At 37.7% G+C, this 25,976-nt stretch overlaps 3 protein-coding genes and 1 long non-coding RNA gene across 5 annotated transcripts in view; 1 reads left to right on the top strand and 3 right to left on the bottom strand.

Moving 5' to 3' along the window:
• Positions 1 to 7,237, bottom strand: part of LOC106879879 (mothers against decapentaplegic homolog 5) — a 20,050-nt gene extending 12,813 nt beyond the window's left edge. For both annotated transcript variants that reach the window (XM_014929603.2, XM_052975173.1), the window contains exons 1-2: positions 6,706 to 7,237; positions 216 to 650 (exon numbers count right to left, since the gene is read on the bottom strand). In XM_014929603.2, the coding sequence (XP_014785089.1) occupies positions 216 to 633 (418 nt within the window). In that variant the 5' untranslated portion in view covers positions 634 to 650; positions 6,706 to 7,237. The remainder of the gene's footprint in view (positions 1 to 215; positions 651 to 6,705) is intronic.
• Positions 7,238 to 11,121: 3,884 nt separating this feature from the next.
• LOC106879868 (neuroguidin) lies at positions 11,122 to 21,104 on the bottom strand. Its single transcript, XM_052975023.1, has 13 exons — positions 20,975 to 21,104; positions 19,675 to 19,809; positions 18,642 to 18,779; positions 17,836 to 17,917; positions 16,705 to 16,757; positions 16,322 to 16,418; positions 15,599 to 15,720; positions 15,307 to 15,362; positions 14,440 to 14,488; positions 13,529 to 13,624; positions 12,906 to 12,938; positions 12,345 to 12,363; positions 11,122 to 11,182 (listed from the first exon to the last, which is right to left on the bottom strand). The coding sequence occupies exons 1-13, from the start codon at positions 20,993 to 20,995 to the stop codon at positions 11,157 to 11,159; spliced, it is 927 nt and encodes a 308-aa protein (XP_052830983.1). The 5' UTR covers positions 20,996 to 21,104; the 3' UTR covers positions 11,122 to 11,156.
• On the top strand, positions 21,061 to 24,711 carry LOC128250282 (uncharacterized). Its single transcript, XR_008266308.1, has 3 exons — positions 21,061 to 21,150; positions 22,771 to 22,929; positions 24,408 to 24,711. It is a non-coding gene; the product is annotated as an uncharacterized LOC128250282 (long non-coding RNA).
• Positions 24,712 to 24,726: 15 nt separating this feature from the next.
• The window catches only part of LOC106879874 (ER membrane protein complex subunit 4), a 9,001-nt gene continuing 7,751 nt past the window's right edge, over positions 24,727 to 25,976 (bottom strand). The window contains exon 5 of the mRNA XM_014929596.2: positions 24,727 to 24,853. Within this exon, the coding sequence (XP_014785082.1) occupies positions 24,818 to 24,853 (36 nt within the window). The 3' untranslated portion in view covers positions 24,727 to 24,817. The remainder of the gene's footprint in view (positions 24,854 to 25,976) is intronic.

Here is a 25,976-nt window from a genome sequence, read left to right on the forward strand (position 1 = left end):
AGAATGGAAAACATTTTACTTGGAAACAAATTAAGGTTTAGCAACATCAAGAGCATCCAGCCATAGAAACCTGCCCCAAATAACTCCCAATCCAAACACACACATTTGAGAGAGAGAGAGAGAGAGAGAGAGAGAGAGAGAGAGAGAGAAAAAAAGGAATAAGGGACAGTAATATAAACAATAGCTGCTAGATATTTGGAAATTAGAATACATACCTGGACTTTCTACACGTTTGTAATGGTATGGATTGATGCAAACCTCCTTTTGTTTGGCACTGAATGGGTACTGACAACATTCCAGAGGTTTTAACTCATGATGGCTTTGTAGATCAGGCCAGCGCCATACACGACAGTAAATAACATGAGGCAATCCTTTACGATGAGACACTTGCAGACGACCATCAAGAGAACGAGCAATTGTGACACATTTACTCGGTTGTCCAGGACAACTGAGAGCCTTTTCCAACTCTTCAAGGGCCCCTTTTTTCTCTTTTTTAAGTTTTTTCACCAAAGAATCAACAGCTTTTTCAGCCCACTTCTCTTCTTCATCTCCCTGCTTCCAACCCAATAATCGTTTCACTGCAGGACTCGTGAAGGAAAATAAACTGTTTAAACTAGAGATTGTTGATGTCATTATTTATGTGAGACAGCCTGAAATCAAAGTAAAAACAACAGTTATTTCAAATATTCAACACTAATTCCTGGTTTTCATTCAAGGAATCGATTTTAAGAGAGAAAGAAAACAAATATATTCCAAAACTCTACACAGTTACAGTAGATCTAGAGATGATAGAGAGCTGAAGAATAAATGCCCTAAACATGCTGGGTCCAAACCCTACTGAGGTGAGGTTCACTTTTTCATCCTTCCAGAGACAACAAAAAGAGAAACCAGTTAACTGGGATCTAAATGTCTGTACCCACCCTCACATTCTCATTCACCATTTTGTTACAATATTTCTGTTGAAATATTTGGCTTTTGATCCAATAAACTTTGAAAATAATGAAAAATTTAGTAAAATAACTTATTAAGCTAGTGTTTGAAGTGTAAATTAACATCAAATTTAGCTGGAAGGTTCTAATTTAAATCACTTTAACCTTTTTGTTGTCATTAGTTGACCTACACACATCACAGCTAACAATCACCTATCAGTACCTGTAATTCTATATTTAAATCATTTATACTATTTTGGAAATGAAATAAGTTCATGTTCAACGCTAGAACTGAAACAAGCTGATTCTCTAAATAAATAACCTTCCATAAAACTTTACAATTATGAACTCAAACAACCATGAAACCTCTTAAGTCTACAAATATCTGTTTCGAAATATCTTCTTAAGAATCCTGAACTTTATATTCTTTATGGTACTGGTTTGAGAAGGTCTTTTAATTTTGGACATCTTTGCACCTGTTCTAGCTGCTAAGTCCTACTCATACAGTGCAAATAAAATTAACCCAGTGTAACCAATTAAGAGGAGGGACGAGATAATTAGTCACCAGGAAACAAAATACAGGCAGCAGAGATGCAATGGTGCGCTTGATTGCTGCACGTGTGTATGTATGTGTGACTGTTTACATAGAGATGGAGGCTGTGGCTGAATGTTTACACAGAGAAAGAGAACATATGTGTAGAACTGTTTACATAGTGTGTGTATGTGTGTGTGTTAATAAGGATGTAAGGTAAGATTTATGAATGCTTTTAGTAAACAGCTTTAGTCTCACTGTGAAAACAAGTTATTGTGGTTAAACCACGAACGTTTCTTTGTGGAGGGAGAGTGACCTGGCTACCTTCACTGTTTTATTTTATTTTTTCACAACGGAGCTAAAAACAGACACACGCCCATTAGTGCTACTTCTACTAACTCACGTTAGCAACACTTGCACTATTATGCAAATTGAGACCGACCAATCCTTTTAGTAGTGGCCAAGTTTGTGTGGAACCGACAAAGAGAGACTGGAGTTATAGACCCAGTGGTGAACCTGGGAAACCATGCATTAATCAAGTCCATCTCGTTTTCCTTATCACGCACAGAAATCGGCGTTTGAGCACAAAGTGTTTTAAATGTGTGATTACTACACACACGTTCCTAAAGCTACATTAACATCCGTCTACACAAAGAATAAAACGTTTAAAATCCTGTGTAGTTACTGTCTGCCTGATTAGAGACCATAGAATGTGTATTGGTATGACTTGCATTAAGAGGGGGTGGCTGCGCCTAGGAAGTTCCTTCGATAGTTCACAGCGACTTTTAATCAGAGACAGTGTGATGGAAGATTGCGGTGATGTGTCAGTGTGAAAGAAAGAATAATAAAGTAAGAAGACGAGAGAATGGGAAGGAAACGCAAGAGAGAAAATGTTGAGGGGTATATAAAGAAAACGAAGAGGAAAGAGTAAGAGGATGCGTGTGTGCCATGTAGGTGAGTTATTGTCGCCACTCCTCGACGGAATTTCTCACCCTCCAACAAAATAACACATCCGTCATCTATTGTTCTAGTCAGTAATGATTGAAGAAACTATTAAAAAGATTTGAAGACGATTTGAAAAAGACGGCAAAAACTACAGCCCAGAGGGAGCCTCACTGTGGCTGTATGGCACTAGAAATAGCAGCTAAAATCTTCCGCAAATCACAACTGTCTTAAACAAAAAGGAAAGGATATATTAGATTAAGCAGTTCTACATAACTTAAGGAAGGTCAGAGTGATTGAAAGAAATGCCTTTAATAGGTCTCCTTGAGATAAGGGCCGACCGAGGGCTAAACAATACATAGAGACACACACACACACAGAGAAAGAGCAGCAGCCCCCTAATCAACCATTTCACACACGTGGAATGTGTGAGCATGTGCGCACGCGCTTTAGTGAGTGTAGGAGACAAGTGCGAGTGGGTGCAATATGAGTGAAGCAGGCGGCAAGTGAGTGTGACATTGAGTGCAAGTTGGTCTTGGTTGGAAATATTTTTAGAAAAAAATCAGCAGAAATGGTCGAATGGCGAAATGTTACACACGCACACACACATTACTCTCGATTAGTGCATCTCTTTTCTCTCTCTCTCATATATATATATATTATACAGTAAAAAAAAAAAAAAGAATGCGCTCGAATATATACCCGTTTTGAAATATTTAACAAAGGGTATAATTGTATGATACAAATGTGTGCATATTAAGCGATACTTGATGCTGTAAGCGTATATCTGCGTACACAGACGAGTATATATATTGTAGTTTGTCGTGTGATTGTGTTAATGAGTACCACACGCTGTGTGTAGATGTTTATATATATTCGTACAGTTCACTGAGATACAAATACTATATACGTGTGTATATATCTATTTTATACAGAGAGAGAGAGACAGACAGATTTATATATATGTCTTATTTTGTGTGTAGGAGTTTAATAAACATATACTTGAAAGATACCTTTACACACACACATAGAGCAGTGACTACAAAGTGGTAGAGAAGAGAGAAGGCAGCAGCCGAGAGAGAGAGAGAGACGGGCGGCCGACATCTCGGCGTCGGCCATGGTAATAGGAGGAGGAGGAGGAAACGGGAGAATGCACACACACACACACAGCAACGTAGTATACACACTTCACACACACATTAATGTATGTATACATACATTCTGTCAGACATTAACGATACCTACACACACATTACTATAACACTCGTTCTTTCGCAAACACGAGACATTATACACACACTAATGTGTTCCCAAGCAAATATATTGATATATAAACATTTATAGATCCTCCTTTAGCATCGTCGTCGTCCAACACACAGACATTAAAATATACCCGCGCTATTCGTCTTTTATATTAAACACACAACAATTAAGAGAGAATACAGTTACCAGAATCACACACACTCCATCATGAATCAATGTGATGAGATGAAACAGGCCATTCTATGGTTTCGCTCTCTCTAACTGTTCTTTACCAAACTACGTCGCTTCAATTAAGAGTTGCAACAATGTCTCACTGATTCCTTCAGCTTCATATATATATACATACATGTAGACAAGTCAGCTCGTGTGGCTGGCTCATTGCTTACTCTGAGTTTCTTCAATGTTGAGTCACCTGAAGATTGTCCAAAACTACAAGTTGCAACTCTTTTACAAACTCTACTTCAAATATTTTATTCCATTGTAACAACATCCAGCTTTTTTCCGCTTAAATGTATTTTATATCAGAGGAAAAAATATCAGCCATTTACTCTTTATATATATATATATATATATATATACACACACACACACACATTACATACATACACAGGGCCCAGAATATACCGACAGCTTGAAATAGAGAAAAATGCGACCAATTCCATCTATTGATTCTGTATTTCGAATTTTGGCACCATGCCAGCAATTTCAAGGGGAAGGGTTTTGTCGATTGCATCGACCCCAGTACCACTTGACTGGTACTGTATTTCATCGACCCTGAAATAACGAAAAGTAACGTCGCTCTCAGCTGGATTTGAACTCAGAACCTAAAAAAACTGAAGTTACTCTAACAATTCGCAAGTAATGGAGATAATTTCTTTTAATTTCTATTTAATTGCATCGTTTTTTTTAGCAACAAGGCTACATATTAGGGAGGTTGATTAAAGCAACTAGAATATAACTGAGACCTTATTTTATCAACATCAGCAAGACGGGGAGGGGGGTCAATATTAATACAAGATGATGATCTGGACAGTCATTAAACTAATACACGATGGTCAGGGCAATCCTTATTAAAATGGTGAGGTGGTCCGAAGAGAGAGTGTTTATGTAAACAGACTACCATTTCGTTGAGATTGTGTTGCGGTTCAACAATTAGTGATCGATAAAATAAGTAGTGAAGACGATATGGTGTCCCAGTACAAGAATGTGTGTGGTGCCCTATATACACGTGCGTGTGCAGTAGTACGTGCTGTACACACACACATTTATATTGTGTTTACGGTGTCTGTGGTGTATAAACAACTACAGTTCTATAATTATTGATTAAACAAAAATCATTATTGATCAACTTCCTGACCACAGTTGTTTGCTCCAACTGTGACCAAACACCAAGAGTCATTAGGCATTCGAAACGACAGGATGTCATACTTTTAACAGATCAAGCAACTACGTTTCTTCATCGCCAGGTTACAAAAACATCTCCGTCCACTGTAACACCAAAATGTTACTTTTATACCATTTAGTAATAAAAATGATTAGAAAGCTGTCCGGGAATATCAACGAACAAACACCAACGGTTATCAAGTATCATTTATAGAAACAAATGCGTTTATCTATAAAGGGTCCAGTTTTGAGGTAAATTTAATTATTTAATCTCAGAAGCAGTCCCGATCAACAAGTCATTGTTAACTACACAATGACCATCTTGACTGGCATTCCCAGTTTATCCAAGAATACATCATTAATGCGTTCGTCATTACGCGATTTGAAGGAGATTTGGCAGCTATTTCTAACAGGAACAAGTCCCCTTATTGACCCATAATGATTAGAGAAGATAGGAAATCAAGAGTTTTAAAAGTTCACTCGTCACCTTTGTAAGGAACTTAAAGGGTTTAAAACATCAGATTTAGATTAAGAAAACAGGAAGGAACTTCCAATTGTTCATGGCCAAAGCAACTGGTTTCCTTCTCCAGCTTCACTAATCATCTTTCCTACAAGACACCAATTAGCTACACACACACACATATATATATATATATATATATATATATATACGTGTGTGTGGCATAACTACAGGGGTAGTTATGCCATATATGTTAGTATATTACTTACAATTAAACCTGAAAACGATGTTTTAAAAGTATTTCTGTGTTTTACAGTTGGGATCTTTTTATAAAATTTGAGTTGAGAAATGGGTTTCAATGGTTGTAAATACAAAAGCAGTCACAAGTGTGTGCGTGCGCGCATGTGTCTATAAATAAATATATATATTATATATACACGAACGCATGCATATATATATTATACACGGTACCAGTGGATACACAGCTGTTAAAAACCAAAATTAACAAAGAAAAGAGGGAAGAAATGAAAAATAAACAAGAAATGAGATGGTGTTTACAAACAGTGGGGGAGGGGGAGATAGAGATAGAGAGGAAGGTAATAAAGGAGGAGGGAGTGGGAAGAGAGTCAGTGCTTGTGTGTGAAAAAGACATGAGACAGTTTGGCACACACACACACACACAATATATATAATAATATATAAGATTATATATATATATATATATATATATATATATCATACACACATACATATATATATATATATATCATACACACACATATGTATAAATCGCTTGAGATATACACCATTTGACACACACACAAATGTAGAAGAATGAGTCAGCCTATAGTTATTGGTTGGTTGTTTTGCCTTTTCTTTGCGAATTTGAAAATAGAAAAAAGTAACAACCATGAGTGGTGAACCAAAATGTCTGTATCTCTGCTTAACGCACAAGTGTATGTGTGTGTGTGTGTGTGTAAGAGAGAGAGAGAGAGAGAGGGTGATGTGTTTAATGTATGTGAGTCTTATATGATGTGCTGTGTTAATATTATATCTGTGTGTGTGTGGATTTCTTACATACATATAATACGTGATATGTTAAATATATCTGAGTGTGTATAATACAAATATATATATAGATGTGGTTTTGCTGTGTGTATAAATAATAATAATAATAATAATCAATGTCCACCTACCGACCAACCGGCCCCCAAGCACAGCCACAACTGCCAGCAATAATATTCCAGCGACCTCTACTGGCGTCCGACCGGGACAACTGTACACGTTCTCCCTCTTTCTATCTAGCTTCCTGTCCCTCTTTCTTCCCTCTCTCTCTTTATCTACCTTCCTCTTTCTCTTTCTCCCCTTCTTTCGCTGTGTCTTGATCTATTTCCTTCTTCCTCTCTCTTACTGTGCCTTCCAGTGCGTCATTCTCTTCCCTCCCTCTTAGTCTTCCGTCCTTTCTCTCTTCTAATAGATCACATTCTCTTTCTCTCTCTGGGCCACTTTCTTTTCCTTTTCACTCTCTCTCTCTAACTGTTCTTGTTCTCTCTCTTTCTCCCTTATAGTAGCAGGCAGATAGAGAGAAAAGATAAAGAGAAAGGGTGTTAGATAAGAGATTAAGGCACGGTTGGGAGAGGAGAAGTATAAGAAAGAAAGAGGAAATTCAAAAGACTGAGTAGAAGCGCACTGGAGACGAAAGATTAGAAGAGGTTAGAAGGGAAATGAGAGAGAAGAACAAGTCGTAGTGGTGGTAGTAAAGATGACGAAGAAAGGAGGGGAAAGAGAAGTGGGTTTGGTAGTAGTATTAGAGATGCAGTGGGAGAAAGGGGCGGCGGCGGGGGCCATTGATTGGTTGCTGTGGAGACTACAGCGACACCTGGCGCTCATTCAAAAGAAAGGGCAGTTAACTCTTGGCAGTTGCGTTTTTTTTTACATTCAGCTTCCCCTCCCTTTTTATAATTGTTATATTTCGTATAACACCCCCCCACCGCCTCAAAATAATTATATTTACTAATTAAAGCTATTGCTATTATTTTAAACTCGTTACTGTATTATACACAGTTATATGTATATATATATTTCCTAATTTCATTAGTTCTATCTATTTTTCTTTAATTTTAATTAACATTTTTAATTTAAATCACTTCCCTCTAATTAAATAGATTTATTCTTCCCCACTGCTCAAAAAAAAAAAAAATCCCGGTATTCCAGGAAGACGGAATCCCACCGACCTGTTCTACTCACAACTATTACCACTGCTAATACATTTGTTCTCATCTGTTATAGTAAATAGGTGCAGAGAGAAAGTCTTTTATTTGTTTTTCGAATGAATATTTAAAGCAGATTAACGACAAAATGAAGCACATTCCGATATGTGAACGACATATCTCTACGATAATAATAATAATAACAATAACAATAATAATAATGATAATAATAATAATGGTTTCTTACAGACGAACACAAGGCTACAGGTTTTTTCTTTTAATTTTTACGGGGAAAAAGAGGAGGAGCAGGAGCTATTGTTCGTTATATCAGCTGCAGTATACATATATTTTATCGACCCCGGGAGGGTAAAAGGCGAAGATGACCTCGGCAGGATTTGAACTTAGGGAATAAAGGGACGTAACTGAATATTGCTCTACTCCCTTGGCTGGCATCACTTCTTGGGGTCCAATTAAGACAACGCTTTTGACGGGAAGGGTGTCAGTCGATGTCATCTGTTTCACTGCTGGACGGACAAATGGACTTTGGTTATGTTTAAACTCAGAACGTAAAGAACAGGAATATTATCAAACGCTTTCTTCGGTCACTCCACAGATTTTGTGGAAGCGGTACAGTCGCTAGACCCTACTCGCCAATATTGTAGTTCAATCCAGCCATGATTATCCGTTTAAATTACCAGAATAATTTTAACAGAGATCAGAGGCAGAAGTGCCACAGATTTTTGAAGAGAAGTTTTATTAATTAGATCAACCAATATTTATATTGATTTAGGCTAGTTGATCTCCAAACGTAACGAAATACCTCGCGGTATTTTGTACGTCCCTTTGTTAATTCTGTTAATTACCACTCCGTTGTATTACTTATAAATATATCAATTAAAAATAATTAAATCAAAAACAGAGGATGGTTAAATTCAAAGACGAGAAACAATTTCGGCGATAAATTCTATCACTGGTAAATATGCTAGGCTGGAAAGAAAGTCCAGTTGCATTAATCGCTTTGAGGGTACTTTTTCAAAACTTACGGTGAAATAAGCATTAATTTTTACATTCCTTTTTTTCTTTCTTTCTTTGCAAATATTACTTCCTTCCATAGTGTTTAAATTCACATCGATCTTTCAAAGTGAGTTTAGATCAGATCTACATCAGACCCTGCATATTCTGTGAATTTATAGAGCTCTTCAGCAATGACAGTTGCGAATTCGTTCTATGGAAAAAAATTGTTTCTTGCCCAAGAGATCAACAACTGATAGAAGGAAGCACTGGGCAGATACAGTGTTTTTACATCTTTTGCTAAAAGAGAGAATTTTTTTATTCACACAAAGGTGAGCTGAAAAGTTCATAGGCTATGAAGGAGAGATGCTAAATCTTTGAAATCTTGCATGCATTAATTTTAATTCTTCTTATTAAATGCATTCTTTCTTTCCAGGTAAACCGACATTTGACTGTTCAAAGAAGACTTCAAAAGTAACTAGCTGTGAATTTGGCATTGCAGTATTATCAAGTATCTATAGCAAAAGAGCTTAGCCTCTAAGGACATTCATGTTGAGATGTTTGCTACATTAGAGGATGACACTTCAGCTTTGTCAACAATGCAAAAGTGAGCAGCTGAATTTAGGAAGGGGAGAGTCTTCAAGATGACCCAATGTTTGGACATCCTGCAAATGCCAGCATCAAGGAAAACATTGATCATATTCTCCACATGGTGATGGATGACAGGTGATTAACTATAAATCAAAAAGCCAATGCTATTAGCATATAATATGAGTTGAGAATATCCTGTTCAATGAACTTGGCATGATGAAGGTTTCTGTGCCATGTCTTCCGACACCTGATCACATCATAGGAAAAATCTGACATTGTTTCCAGCTGATTTCCTTGAATGTTTTCTAAGCCAGGATGAGTGTTGGGTTCCTTGCTTTGAGTGAGAGACAATCCATGCAATGGAAACACCTTTCCTCACCGGCTCTAAAGAAGGCTGACGTTATTTCATCTGCAAGGAAGGTGACAGCCTGTTTTTTGGGATGCAAAAAGTATTGTGTTTATTGACTATCTTCAAAACGGCCACATCATCAATGGAGAGTACTCTGCCAACTTGCCGAGACAATTACAAAGAGCTATCAAGATCAAATTCCCATGAAAACTGACAAATGGGATCTCATTTCCTCAGAACTATGCTCTAGCAGGAATTGAAGTCCTTGCTTTCAATGCTTGCTGTGTGTGACTGGTTTTGAACTGGTTGATTACAGAACCTTCGTTCTGCTGAGATAGATGGGCCTTCCCAAGCACAGCATCTCAGTACCTCCTCATCTCCGAGAGGCTCAACAGCTTCAGCTTAGTCTTTACAACTTTGTCCCACATCTTCTGCTATCACATTTACTAACTAGCATTTCTCTACACAATCCATTCACACCACAGAACTAGCAAAATCTGATGCACCTTATGCCTAATATTTCACTCAACCTATTTGGACTTTAAGTAGAATAAAAAAATCTGTTACTTGACAAAAAACAAAAAAAGTGTCAGAGATTCTGCTGCAATAAAACTTGTCCAAGTCAAACCAGAATGGAGAAGATGACATAAGATCAGTGACTTTGATGAATTTTGAATGTAATAAATGTAATAAATTTGACATTAAGCTAGTGTGGAAGGTTTATCATTAGAACCCAGGGGCAGTCTCAGGAAGGTTGGTGCCAAAAGGGTGAATTGTTTAAGATTTTTTTACTTTGGTCCTGGAAGAATGGAAAATAGAGTTGACATCAGTAGCATTTGAAGAAGAAATACAATGGCATCTTAACTGCTCTACTTCTCCATACAGTCATCATCATCATCATTTTAATGTCCACTTTTCCATGCTTGCATGAATCAGAATTCATTCAAATTCTTTATGGTTGGATGCCCTTTACATGTTCCCAGGCAAAGTAATTTTACCCCATGGCCAGGCATATTACCACAGAAGATGGGAAATGACTACTTGTATGATGATGAGGCTAATTTACAACTATCACATGATGTCAAGACAAAAACACACACACACACTTTAACACATGACACGCTTCTTTCAAATCCACAGACAAGGCTTTGCTCAGCCTGAGGCTAGAGTAGAAAACATTTGGCCAAGGTGCCATGCAGTGGGACTGACCTGGAAGCACATGCTTGGGAAGCAGAGTTCTGAACCATACAACCATACAAGCATTTAGTTAATAATAATTTAGGAAGCCCCTATATGGATGTTTGAGCTACTTGAAATAGCAGCCAAGTCACATTATTTTATAAAAGAACATGTTGCATTCAGTTGTCGATTGTCTTCAGATCTCTGCAAAAGATTGATCAACATTTATCTGGGGTTACACAACATAATTATAATAATTACAATAACAATAATTTACAAAACAATTTTTATTAATCAGAAATACTGTTTAAAGTTTCCGTTTCTTTTTGAAACCTGAAAAAAAAAAACAGTTAATTTTATAAATCAAAATTAACACAATTGAGATCAAACAAATCTAATTTCTTCTGTCAACAAAAACATAAACAGCCGCCACCATCACCACCATCACACCAATCATTATGGATCATTAATGTTGTCATATTACTGAAGACTAGGTCTTTGGATTCTCTTGTATGCCACCATGTCTGTGTCCTTACCTCATTCTGGTTTTGCCCACCTTTTTAAAAGTGGATGAGGTCAGATTTGGTGAAAGTCTGGTTTTCTTGTTATGTCAGAATAAATAAAGACAATACTGCAAGTGAGACGAGTCAAGCACCAACAGAGGGAACACACCACACACATATACCCCAATGTACTTAACTCTAATGCATACCCACACACTGGTGTGCTGTGTCTCCTCTCTCAACCTTTTCTACTGCTACTGTAATGGCTTCTGCTGCTTCTCAGGACTGGACTCATGTCTCCGCTCAAGGACTCCTCTCATCATCCATCTTGTGTCCATTAATACCATGTTCCACACCAATTACTATCCCCAATCTTTCTCTCCTAGATTGTTGGACCCTCTGCAGGACCCTCCTCAATCCTATGCAATCAACTAATACCACACCATCCCTAAAATTTCAAGCCTTATGCCAGTGGTAAGAAAGAAATATTTGTATGATGCTGTCTAAAAATATCGCTCTAGATACAACAGTGTCTCTGTTTCCAATCTGCCACAGAAATATGTCTAACCACTACGACAGTCGTTCATTCCTCTGTAGTCTTGGAAAATATTATATTACCCGGAAACTAGCGACAGGCAGCACACAGGAAGAACAACTGATCATAGAACTACCTTAATAAGTTTAGTGTGGCCCATGCTGGCAATGAAAAATAGATGTTAAACTTATGATGATGACTGAGAATGGGTTTGTGCACAATTTGTGTGAACCAAATTTTTGTTAAGCTGAAGAAGACAAGGTGTTGTATGGTGGGTTTAAACTTGCGATATGGTGAAACCAACTTTGTAAACACATGGGCTATATTTGCATCTCTCTCTATATATTTATTACCAATATATGCATTACAAGCTATGTATTGTACAAATATATATTACACACAAACATATCTATATACATATACAGACACACACTCATAAAATCCTTTAACTGCTCACCTTTTTTCTTCCCTTTACCCTGCAAGAGTAAATAAGACATACTTAGTAACAGGTAGAATACACACAGTAACACTTACAAAGACAGACAGATACATTCTCTTTCACACACACACACACACACACACAAGTGACATCAAATAAAGTAAGTTTTACATTCACTGTAACACTATCTTTAACTGAAAATAATTTCAATATCAGGACAGAGAATTAAAGAAACAAAACTATTTTTATTAAAAGGCAATGAGGTGACAGAATTGTTTGCACACCAAGCAAAATGGTTAGCAGTTTTTCATGTCTTCATGTTCTGCGTTCAGATTCTGCCAAGGTTGGTAAAATAAAAGAACCAGCTGAGCACTGGGGGGCCAGTGTAATCGATTTACCTGCTCCCTTGAAATTGCTGGCTTTGTGCTAAAATCTGAACCATTATCATTGTTATAAGATTAAGTTATAACTAAGATAAAATTAAATCATAGCTAAGATAAGATTAATAACTAATCATAGATAAGACAAAATTTAATACTAGGGCAAATTCTAAACTTCAAAAATATTTTTCAAACATACCTTCATTTTTTTCTTTTTCTTGCTTGGTTCATCCTAAAGAAGGAAGACAAAAATATAGTTAAACATGGAGATGACCCCGTTACTTAGATAGGATTCAGCTGATGCCTATGTCCACTCTCTCATAAGGAAATAGTGATGAGGGATCTGAGTGAATGGGAGATGGAAATTGTACAAATCCTGTTGTATGGGCGTGTGTGTGTGTGTGTGTAGAGCAGATGGAAGCTGTGGAACAGGGAGAGCCAGGAAGCTAGGGTAATTCAGGGGTAGCTGATTCTGTGATACTGATGGTGAGTCCCTGAAACAATTTACTCCTTGTCAGGCCCTCACCAACAAAAGAAAGAAGTGGTACATGGCTACCATAGCTACACATGGTTACCTTGTCCTCTTTCTCATCAATCGTAATATTGCAGTGGGGAGTTCTTATCAGTTGAGGCTCTGGGGTTATTGGTATAGGGTCCTTCTACATATGCATTGTCCCTTCCAGATCTACACAAATCTAGTCAGCACCAGCAGACCTGCTGTTCTTCAGACAGTGAGCAGCTCACAACGACACACACATTTTGCTATTATTTGGAAGTTTTAATGAAGAATGTAGTTGAAATAATTAGAGAAAATTATCTTACCAGGTGAAAATCATTTTCATCATAAAGAACGTTAATATTTTCAAAGTTGGCAAGTTGACCGAGGGAAGCTGATGTGGTAAGTCTTCGAGACGCCATCTGTAAATAAAGGGAGACAACGATCAACGGTCTGCTAATATCACCAGGACTGGTGTAGGACAAACAGAAGCAAATATCACCTGGTCCTTTGGAATTTCCATGTGGTTGGCCAACACCACTACCCTGGGTGTCTAAGAGTGCTTGTCCTAACTCACCTCCCTGAAAATGACATGCTTAAAAACACAATCTGATCAGCTGGAGAAAGGGGACAGCCTTGAATACGTTGCTCTTCTCCTTATCTGGAGTTTGTAGTCAAAAGGCAGAGGAAAGATGTTTTCTTGAAGACAAGAATCTATCTTGTATCTTATTTAACATACCTGTCTTCAATGTATACATACATGCCACTGACCATTCTAAATTGATTTTCTGAGTACAATTTTGCTTTAATTAGCCATAAATATTTTCTCTTTTTGTGTGATTAAGCCTTTAGGCTGCCAGTCAAGCTGGAGCAACTGCTATGCTGACAATACTGACTGAGGCAGATTACAAACGTAAACAGCTGTCCTTTTGTCTTCATTCAATCAGATTCGCTTTTCTGTAATGGTATATCAATTTCAGAGAATTCTACATTTGCAGTTGGTCGCAACTACCACTAGGCAACTGTTTATCCTTCTGCCAAAGCAAAGGTAATCTCAAATAAATCAAGAATTTATCTTGGATGCCATTTTATAAATCCTTATTCATTTTGAGCTATTTTAATAAATTTTTAATCATCACCTGTATCTCAAATATTACCATTTTAACTCTTCTTCGTAAAAGATCTCTGAAACAAAATGACTGAAACTTTCAATATATTTATTTCTCAAAACCTTTACCTTCTCTTTTTTGCTGATTGGAAGTCTGACAAAGTTCTCTTCTTCATAACTGCAATGGAACAAAACCAAATGTCAATTACTTTAGAGTTTAGTCTTTGGAATTCAACATGTAAAATTGGAATTTTTAATATTTCCTTAGACATTGTCCCTCTAAAATTCCAAAGTGGCACTGACCAGTGTGTAAATGTAACATTGTGTGCATATACAAATAATAAATAAGGAGTATGAAGTAGCATTTCATGAATTTTAATTTACATTTTTATTTAAATACAGCTTTATATATATATACATGCACCTGGTCAGTACCACGTTAAAAGCACCCAGAACACTCTGTAAAGTGGCTGACCTTAGGAACTGTCCAACCTAGCCGACATGAACATTAATTGATAATGATCACATATACACGATCATTATTTGTTTTAATATCTGCTTTCCTATGCTTGCATGGCTCCAGATTTTCTACAACCAGATTCCTTTCCTGTTGCCAACATTCACCTATTTGATGACGATGGTGGTCAAGGACAAAGACGAAGTAGAAGCAGAAGAGGACAATTTCTGCTGTCACCAACATCATGTTGAGAGACAAACCATTAATGAGTATAAAAGGTATCACACTTTGGCTAAGTTTACCTTGTCTAATCCCACACTCTACAGATATGGAGAAACAGACTGAATAAGAGAAACCAGTGGTCACATGAAACACCTCAGCTTGTCAGCTTGTGCAATATGCCCCTCAACTTGGTATAGATACAGCTGTAACAATGGACTGTTCCAAGTTATTTGACTCTAGTAAAATCGCCACACAACCAGTTCACAGAAATTTTGTGACCCCTAAACAGAGTATAGGCTGTAGTATCAACCACTTACCGTATTCTTTCTTTTGCTTCTTTATTTTCTTTAATTCTGTGTAAACTGTTACTTTCCTGGAATGGAGAGAAAATATTTGCTTTACAACAATGTCAAATGCTACAAAACCTGATAATTCAAACTGTTTCAGTGGTAGTTGTACAGCCTATGTTGGTACTGAACGGAGATTTCTGAATCAGATATATTAGACAGACCTTCCTTGTGTTGTTAACGTCAGACAAGGTAAGAAACCAATCCTTGACATAGCTACAAAACACCAAATTCTTCACACACACACAAAGACTCTGCTTACCATATATTCCTCTGGTCCTTCATCATACTCTCGTTTCAGGTCCTGTAGCAGTGTACTGCCAAGAGCTCGTTTCTTTGCTCTCTCAATCAGTTTCTCTCGACGTTCTTCAGCAGTCATTTGACCTGGAAAATTAATTCATGAAATTTGAGTGGAGCAACTTATTTAAATTTCATCTGACAAGTTAAATAAATAAATTTAACATGACAAAATAGGTAATTAAATCTGCTCTAACAAGTTAATTAGATTTGACCTGATTATTTTAATAAGGCCCAATCAGTTATTCACAATGATCTCCCTGTACATGGGTAAATGAACCATTACACATACGTGTGTATTACTGGTACTGTCAGTCACGACAAGTGTTCCAAATGATCCAATCAACAGAACAGCCTGAGCACTCCCTTAACAGAGTTGCTCTCAGGGAGAGTCAGCATGGCACAGAATGTGACAACACGGGCCCTTTTGAATTACAGGTACAACTCAATTGTTGCCAGCTGAGTGGGCTGGAGCAATAAAGTGTCTCGCTCAAGGACACAACGTGCCACTAGGTATCAGAGTCACAACCTTATGATCGTGAACCAAACCAAATACACGAACCATTAAGATACATACCTCAACTGTATGTGTGTGTGCGCATACACATGTAATTGTGCAGTAGTACATACACGCAGACACTGAGATATATATATATGAGATAAAAGAGAGAGAAAATCAAACACAAACCACACTGGACAGCAGCCAATTTAGGAGGAACGTAGGGTTTTATATTATGATGTCCCGTTTCTTCTGGATTATTCTCATCGTCATCTTCATCTTCAAGCTAACAATATGAACAATATATACACACGGTCAAGATTCTATACCCAATATGAACGATATACAGATCAATTATGAAAAGATGAAAATGATGAATATAGATGGGTTAAAAGAATTGGAAATTGGTATGAGAGTTGATTGCAGTACACCTGTCTCTTGTAGAATCACTTGTCTCCCTATTATTAGACAGGGCAAGAAGAAGAGGTGGGGCCTAGTTATTGTAAGAACAACATAGAAACATGAAAAGTCAACGGAAGTGAAATTTAATTGTGATGTTGTTGATGTCTTACCTTTGGGATAAGATTCTCAGGTTTGGCTCGATATTCCAAAGCATCTGCAACACCTGAAAACAATATTACAATGCTGGTCATTGTTATGCATTTACTTTTTTAATTAATTCTTTATTTAAAAATTAATCTCTTCTAAATTTTCATTCATGGCATTTTATTTCTGTTCCAAGTCTCTGCCTCTTTTATCATCACCATGTAACATGTGCGCATGGGAGTATGCACACATATATTTATGCATGTGTGTGTGTATATATATATATACATACATACATACACACACGAGAGACAGCTGTGCATTGGTCTGGAAATGTGAAGTAAATGGATGACAATGTGTGATGGGTGAATAAGTGTTGTGTGATGTAAGTGAAGGGAATCAGGGGATGAGAAAGATGTTGTTTAGCCCTAGGTCAGCCGTGACCCAGCAGACATTCCAGCCATCATTATCCTGTCCTATTCCTGGGAAGGGAACCCAGAACCATTTTAGGCTTTGATGAGAGAGGTTCTTTCAATGGCCCAATGAGCAAAATGTGTGAAGAGATGATGACACAAGAAATCAAAAATCTTGAGTAAAGAGGACAAAGGATGGGAAGTAGTAGTAATATCCTCCTGTATTACAGTTGCAATTCACCATTTGTTGTCATTATTGTTCTATATCTTCTCCAATTGATTTCAACACTGAGAAACAGACATCAACTGTTTTGATTCCAATCCATCCATGACTGCCCCCTCTCACTCTACAATAAAAACTTCCTGCTTTGAATTGTTCTAAATTTAAATCTTTCATCAAAATTTCAAATTATATTCCAAACATCAGCTTAGTGATGACAAAGTCTTCTTACTAAATCTTTCATTATTCTATACAAAAGAGGTGTATATTAACAGAAATATAGCAACAAAAAGATTAGAAATGTTGTTGCTGTTGTTGATGATGGTGGCTACCACACACATCACTTTCAGTGTTTTCAATGCTGTTTCACCTACAGAATTTTGGTTCAAAGCAGATCAAAGTTTATGTCCCTCTGAAGTTTGTGAGAGATAGAGTTGAACATAATGAATTTCTGTTAAAAATTACAATTACACGTTCATGATAACTTATAATAAATCAAAATAATTCATATTATAACCACTAACCTTTGCCTGTTACAGCTGACTGAACGACTTTGTCGATTTGATACTTGAGTTTATTGTCAATGGGTAAAATCTTCTCCCATACCTAATATTATACAAAAGAACAGAAGGAATCATGGAACAGGATAATAATAATAATAATAATATTTCCTACTATAGGCACAAGGCCTGATTTATTAAATATTTTTCACAGAAGGTAGTAGTCAATTATACTGACTCCCCCACCCCACCCCTGGACTGGTAATCATTTTACTGACCGTGAAATAATGAAAGGCAAATTCAACTTTGGTGGGATTTGAACTCAGAATGTAAATAGCCACAAGAAATGCCACTAAGCATCTTATTTGGTGTGCTAATGATTTTGGTAGCTCACTGCCTCGTTAATGAGATAGCTTGGCTGTGAATACTGTTGGGACAATATTGAAAGATATTGAGAAGAATATAAAGGGAATGAGAATAGAGTGTCCAGAGGAGCTGTTGCAGCATGGCCAGAGGGGCAAATCGATTATATTGACCCCAGTACTTGACTGGTACTCATTTTAGCAACTCCAAAAGGATGAAAGGTAAAGAGTCAACCTCAAGCAGAATTTGAACTCAGAATGTAATAAAGATGGATAAAATGCTACTTAAGCATTTTGTCTTGAGTGAACTTCGAGTTCTGCCAGCATTTGCTGCTGCTGCTTCTTCAACAACAGCAGCAGCAGATTCAGATTTAGGCAGAAGCCAGGAATTTTGAGAGTAAGGGTAAGTAGTGAACGGAATCATTTGTTACCAAACCTTCCTGAGAGAAATGGCATTGACTCACTCACAATTCTGTTCTCCACAAGTCTTTGAACTGCTTCATTCTTTTGCAAAGTATTTCCTTCTGCCTTCTCCAAAAGAAGGAGAGACAAATCTGTGATATAGTTCAATAAAATGTTGCACTTCACTGTTAGAAATCCAATTCCCTGCAATTAGAAAAATAGATTAAATTAAAAAACCCTCTTTTCAAACATAAATCCTCACTATTATCACCATTGCCGCTGCCACCACCACCACCACCACCACCACCATATATATATATATATATATATATATATATATATATATATAAGAGAGAGAGAGAGAGAGACAAAATTACAATATATTTCTAAGATTTAAAATACACATTATAGTTCCCTTGTGGCTGAAATAAGCCAAAACATAAGCAAGATTTGACACCAGTATATTATCAGTATGTCACTAATATTTTGGTTCAATTAAAACACATCAGTAATTTACTACCTTAACAACTGTTGGTATGCTACTAATACTAAGGTAACAGGAAAAGTGACAAGTTTGCTTTTGTTTTTTTATTGCTTAATGAGAAGGGCTGCTCCTGCGAGTCTTTTCAAATCCTCAAAAGACAGAAGACCAGATATTTTATCCCAATATTTTGCAACAGTATAGACTATGTGAAAGACAGCCAAAGGAGGATGTGGTGATGTTAAACCAGTTGAAGGATTATGGCTGCCAGGCCACAACCTCAATAACAATCTCTTCAATGGATTCTTACAGTTTCTGTTGACCAAATGTCATTTTTGAGACGTGCTGCTAATGGATGAAAGCCAAAACCATATTACTGTGAAGTGAATCACTTAACCACACAGCCATATCTATACCCCATCGTTGCTGGAATACTGACCGTGGGGTTACAAGTTCAAATTTCATTACAGTCTACAAGATTGACAAAATAACTTCCATTCTTACTTCATGATCCAAAAGTTTCAAACACAAGACAAACATTTATGTTAACAATAAAAAATAAATGCAAAACAGTAAAATAGAAAAAAAAAAAAAAACAGGAAAACAATTGAAACTTACATCAGAAATATTGAAATCTTCTGAATTGACTTTTTGGATTAGAGATTTGAAGAATTTGTTTGTCTCATGGATTGAATTAGGGAGTTTCTCCAACATATTTAAGGCATCGGGTAAATCTTTCTGTATCACATCCATCTGTATAATTAAAAAGACAAACACTGAAGACATTTTCCCTTGAACCTTAGAAATGAACCAGACATCTCTCATACACATATCAACATCACATTCTCAAAAACAACTACAAAGTAAATATCATCATCATGACCATCATTTAATGTTCACTTTTCAAGGCTTGCATGGGTCAGACAGAATTCATTGAGGCAGATTTTCTACAGCCGGATACAATTTCTGAACATGGTAATATTTCCCCATGGCTGGATATATTTCCAAGGAAGATTGGAAATACAGGACATTACTTGTGATGGTGGTGCTTGTTTACAGCTGATGTATACCAAGAGATAGAAGTAGACACACGCGCACACGACAGGTTTCTTTCAGTTTCCATCGACCATATCTACCAAAGCAAAGTGACACGTTTTCGAGAGTGTAGATTACGCAAAATTGAAATTTCAAAAATATAAACCTTCAAAGTGAAAAATGCTGAAGTTATGGAAATGACGGAAACGAAATTGGCACCGGTGGGAGAAAGAACCAAAACTCGTCCCAACTTTTTTCCCCACCTCGAAATTTTGTAATAATATAATATATTTGTGATCAACATCCTTGAAAACGTATTTCTGCAATATGTAATTTAAAAAACAAAACAATCAATTTAAAGTCGAGGTGTCACCAATCTTATTTCTTTATTGCTCACAATCTGTTGGTACACCAGATTCTGGTTTGTCTATATTTGAGTTTAAAGAAAGATGAATTGATCGGGGATATCTTTCAGAGACTCTGTCCTTTCCGTCCACCAAACCATGTGTGTGTGTATCTTTGTAGAGCGAACCATTGCGTGACTTACAGTTGCGGCTGAATGAAATAGAACTTGCGGCTTTTATGTTCATTTGTTTTAAAGAGAATGAACTGATTTCAACAAATTAAGTCTTCAAGGAAACAGTTATGAACACATTAAAACAATGTGATTGTTTAAAAATGTAAGCGTGAAGGAGAAGATCACGTTTTAACAACGAATTGGATGTTTAAGACGTAAATTCTAAAGAATAAACTTAACAGGAAGAGAAAACACGGCCAACAATTGAATATACTAGTATTTATAGAGAGGAGAACAATTCAGGCAAGAAATAAAACTGACTTTTGGGAGTTTATATGAAAAATATTTAAAAGAGGAAAAACTCACCGAAATCGTGGAAGAAACCATGTTGGATGTTAAAGGGAAGTAACTCTGAATATAATGAGGCCGCTTACGACCTTTACTTCGCACCTGTTGTAGTTTAGCTTTAAGTCAAGCCAGACTGTGTTCAATGTCTCCGTTTTAAGTACGATTTGTTTGGTAGGAATGGGCTACTGTTTCTAGTAAGTCGAGCAATTAACTCGTAAGATATTATGGTGTGATTGGCTGTTCTTATTAGCAAGTCAAATAACCATGTGGCGGCTCCCTACGGACACCCGAGTCAGAACAAAAAGGCTTCATTTCCTTCCTCTCAGTAATTATTGTCTCGGAAGTATTTTATTTCTAAACGCTTTCTATTTCCACCACAGCCTAGCTTGGTGTTTACCTGCTAGAAATAGCAGCCAAATGCCGTTGAAATAAGACACGACTGTTTTTTTTTAAAAGGGATACATTTTAGATATTGTGGGATTGTATTTACTACACATAGGGAAAGGCGGGATTGTCACGGTTGCAATATCTATGATTACAGAGAGGTTTGCTTAACTTTCTATTTCTGATTTAGCTGAAACTTTGTTTAAGGGTTAGTTTAAACACCAGTTACATTGATTTGAAGCCAAAATACATTCTTAAATAAAACCAGGTGCCATATGGCACCGCTAGCATAATGAGGGTATAAAAATACAACTGTGGTAATTTTTTCCATTTTGTTCAGTAATCAAATGTAGATGTTCTTCTTTCACAGCAATGCAAATTACAAAAAGGATGTGCGAAGCAACCAGTATTCAGGCGACAAGAAAGCCCATGGAGGCCTGTAGTTGAGGAGCCTGCCACAACGACAGATCAAATCCGTGCATACGCCAGTTCCCACTCTGAGGGCAATGGAGACATGAAGTTCGTCCAAGCTGAGTAGGCCACCAACATTAGCCACAAGGATGGCATCAATCCAGTCACCTGAGTATTTGGCGCTAGCAGACAGTAAGCAGTACCTTAAAAACTGGTCCAACTGGACGAAGAGGGAGTCGAAGGTAGCCTTCGAAATTATGTTGTCCCAAGCTCTCTGACTCCAGCAGTCCACCTTCTCAGGAGCAGACAAGCCCAATTCCCACCAGTGTTGGAGAGCTTCATCCAACTCCCAGTTGGAACTGGTCCATGTTGGAGAAGAGAGGATGTTTCTCACCAGGGTGGAGGAAAGAAAGCAGGGGAGAGAGAGGGACGAGCACTTACGAAGACCAAGACCTCCAAATCGCTTGGCCAATGCAGCCTGGTTGCAGGATGTTGGAGAGATTCTGACATTGACTGACCATTCAAGTCTTTCAAAGATTAGGTTGCTGATGCATTGGAGGCACAATGGGAATCGGTAAGATGAGCTGACTCTGAGTAAATATAGAAGTTTAGGGATCGAGAGGTAATTCCTAAGTATGAAAAAACCTTGATGGGGTTTGATAACTTTAATATTTTTCAGCAATTTCTCAAGGGCAGCCACCTTCAACTGGAAGATGGACTCAAAGGCAAGGTCAGTGATTGGAGCCCCTAGGGAGTACCAAGCTGATGGGGGAGGGGCTGCAATGGAAGGGAAGGACTCTGCAAAAAGGTCAATAGTTGGTTGATGTTGAGAAGCCAGGTGGTTTAGGATCCATGTTCAAACACAGCAAACACATGGCATACTATATTGGCATAATTCTATCATTTCGACACATAAATGGAATTTGTGTTGGGAGAATCTTAGGAATCCTGTTGCCAAATATAACAAAGACTTTTATAATTTCCTATGACAAAAGGAAAAATATTTTTTTCTTTTTCAGAATGGCACCACTGAGAAGTTGTTGCTCAAAACCTCAGAGAAAATTCCTTCTAAATCTGAAGAACAATGATGGTGGAAAAGTATAGTAACCAGAGAAAGAATAGGTTCATAAAAGATCAGAATGGATTCCTAAAAGATACTTCCACTGTTGGCAACAAAGGTTTTGTTTTTCTTCTCAGAGTCTAGATTGTACGACCTTTGTGTTAGAACTGTTGTGTTGGATAATAGTGTGATGTGGGCCTTGAGTGCAGAAAATAGAACCAAGAAAAACTTGGTGGGAAATGCTGAAGGCTGAAGATGCTGTACCTGACAGAAGAGATGACAAAGGACCACAATGGTTGATGATATACTGTAGAAGACCCGCCCCTACCCACTGGCAACTAGTTCTATAACTCAAGGGTGGTGTTTAGGGGTAGTAATAATATTTGTACCCTACCATGCCAACATTTGCTGCCTCTTCCCTTACATCCTTGATCACCACCCCCCAATCTACATATTGCTCCCTCCTTGCCTTTTTTGTCCATCTCAACACTCATAACCATTCATCTCTCATGACTCCACCATCCATGTATAGACCTATATGTACATATATTAAATGCTACACCAGCCCACTACCACCCTCCACTATAACTTCTCTGTTCTCTGCTGCCAGCCAAGCATGCCTTCTCTCCTCTGAATCACATGTATAGCTATTCCTAACCTTTTGCTATTGTCAGCCATTCCACTTTCTTCTCACACCCCTCTGATTTCATTCAAACCTTTTCTATCAGGCCCTTCTTTCTCTTTTCACCCACAACTCTTCCCTTTGACCACCTCTGTCATTACCAAACACCCTTGCCCTCCACACACCACCTCTACATATTCTTGCTTCTTGCCCTCTTACCCTTGTTACCACACCTATTCTGGTCCTTCTGATGTTATTGTGCTTTCTCTCCAATTCCCCTCCTGGGTCCTCTTATTTATTGAAAATCCTCTATACCCCTGTTCTCACCTCTCAAGCATTTCTAGCTTTTCCACCATCATTGTTTCCTTTCCAAATTTGCATTCTCTGTAGAAGGCCCTATTGTTCACTGTAAAGTTGTTGCCTAAATGAGCAAAGTGTAGGGTTATGAAGTCCCTAGAGTCCTGTTTCACCTGCAACCATTCAACCTCTCTAGTGCTGATGTCACCAGAAAATTCAAAATTATTCCTTTGTTTATAAAAATAGCATCAATATCAACAGTTTTTTAGTTTCTTCCTTGTGTGTGTGTTTTTGTAGATAACAGGATATAAAACACAATAGTGAACATGTGACACTGCTTAATATATTATCTAATGTTGCCAGTACCACCTGACTGGCCTTCGTGCCGGTGGCATGCAAAAGCACCCACTACACTCTCGGAGTGGTTGGCGTTAGGAAGGGCATCCAGCTGTAGAAACTCTGCCAAATCAGATTGGAGCCTGGTGCAGCCGTCTGGTTTGCTAGTCCTCAGTCAAATCGTCCAACCCATGCTAGCATGGAAGGCGGACATTAAACGATGATGATGATGATGATGTAGCATATTGACCACATCCTCAGATAAACCATCACTCATACACATACATGCATATTTGCACATTTTGTTATATCAAATGAAATGACTTTTTTCTATCTTGCAGTAGCAGTAGTGGTGCCAGTGATGTGACAGGTGGAAAATTGACGTACAGTGGACATATAGTAGTCAGGGATGCTGATGATGATGGAAGAGAAGGAGGGGCGGCAAGGGAAGGGGTTCTGAGAAGAGAGATAAACAAACAAAGGAATGGAATTATGTGCAGTTCTGTTTCCATAGCAGCAGCTGAGAAATAGTGCCATAGTTAGAGGCGGGAGGGGTGGATGTTACTGAGAAGGTTCAACGGGCACAGACTGGGTAGGAAGCAGGTGTGCATAAGATGGGGTTAAAAAAATAAAACAATCAATCAATCTCCAACACAGACATATCAGAATCTTGTTTGTTTATTTGCTTTAAATAAAAACATTTGTTGTTATAATTTAGATACAACTTCAACAGAGTGATTAATTTCATCCTTCACAAAAGAATGCCACCACCAGACCATTCCATTCTCTGAAAGACACAAAAAGAAGATAATTGGTCAGTAAACCCAACATGGCTGAAGCAGTAGCAGAACCCGTAGGTGTGTCTGAGTAAAAACAAATTATATTAGAGCACAAACTCATAGTACATTACAATAACACCAGAATGAAAAAACTTTCTCAAATAAAACCACAAATGCACAAGTAGCACACACACACACACAGGTGGATGGACAGACATAAACAGATGGATGTGTGTGTGTGTATGTATACACACATATGCATATGTGTGATTAAGTGACTGGATGATTTCCTAACGATGCTGCAAATAGTCAATTGCCTCCAAGAACCTCGGTCACTTTTCATTCCATGCACCATACATGACCATAGCCTCCAATGAGACTGTTGTGTCTTATCCATGAAGTGTGCAAGAGGGCTTCAGGGAAATGGTTTTTGTTCATCAGTCAAAGCTGATTCGGGTGTCTTTGCAGGGGCAACTGCTGCAGTTATGTTGCCTTTGACTAGTCTAAGTATAATTATTGTCATATCATTTCAAATTCTCTGTAGCTCTGTTTGAGGCAGTCCTCTCTTCTAGCAAACATATGTGTGTGTGTGTGTGTGTCTGTTAACTTTTTGCAAACTAAATAACTTAAGACAATTCCATTAAATTCTTGTTTCCACAGAACTCACATCTCACCATTCACCTCATTATCATGGCGTCACTGTTTCATTCCTCAAAGGAATAAAACAACGGAAGAGGTAGTCATCATCATCATCGTCGTCATTTAACATCCACTCTCCATGCTGGTATGGGTTAGGTAGTTTGACTGGAATGGATGAGCAGGAGAGCTGCCCCCAGGTTCCCGTCTGATTTGGTATGGTTTCTACAGCTGGATGCCCTTCCAAATGTCAACCACTCCAGGAGTGTAATGGGTGCTTTTATGTGCCACCAGTACAGCTGCCATTTCCATGACACTGGCAACAACTAAGATTCATAGGTGCCACTTACATGGCACCAGCAACAACCACAATTACAATGCATGGCTGCCATTTACATGACACTGGCAACAACTAAGATTCATAGGTGCCACTTACATGGCACCAGCAACAACCACAATTACAATGCATGGCTGCCATTTACATGACACTGGCAT

The sequence above is a fragment of the Octopus bimaculoides genome, chromosome 20 (assembly GCF_001194135.2).
Source record: "Octopus bimaculoides isolate UCB-OBI-ISO-001 chromosome 20, ASM119413v2, whole genome shotgun sequence".
Lineage (NCBI taxonomy): Eukaryota > Metazoa > Mollusca > Cephalopoda > Octopoda > Octopodidae > Octopus > Octopus bimaculoides.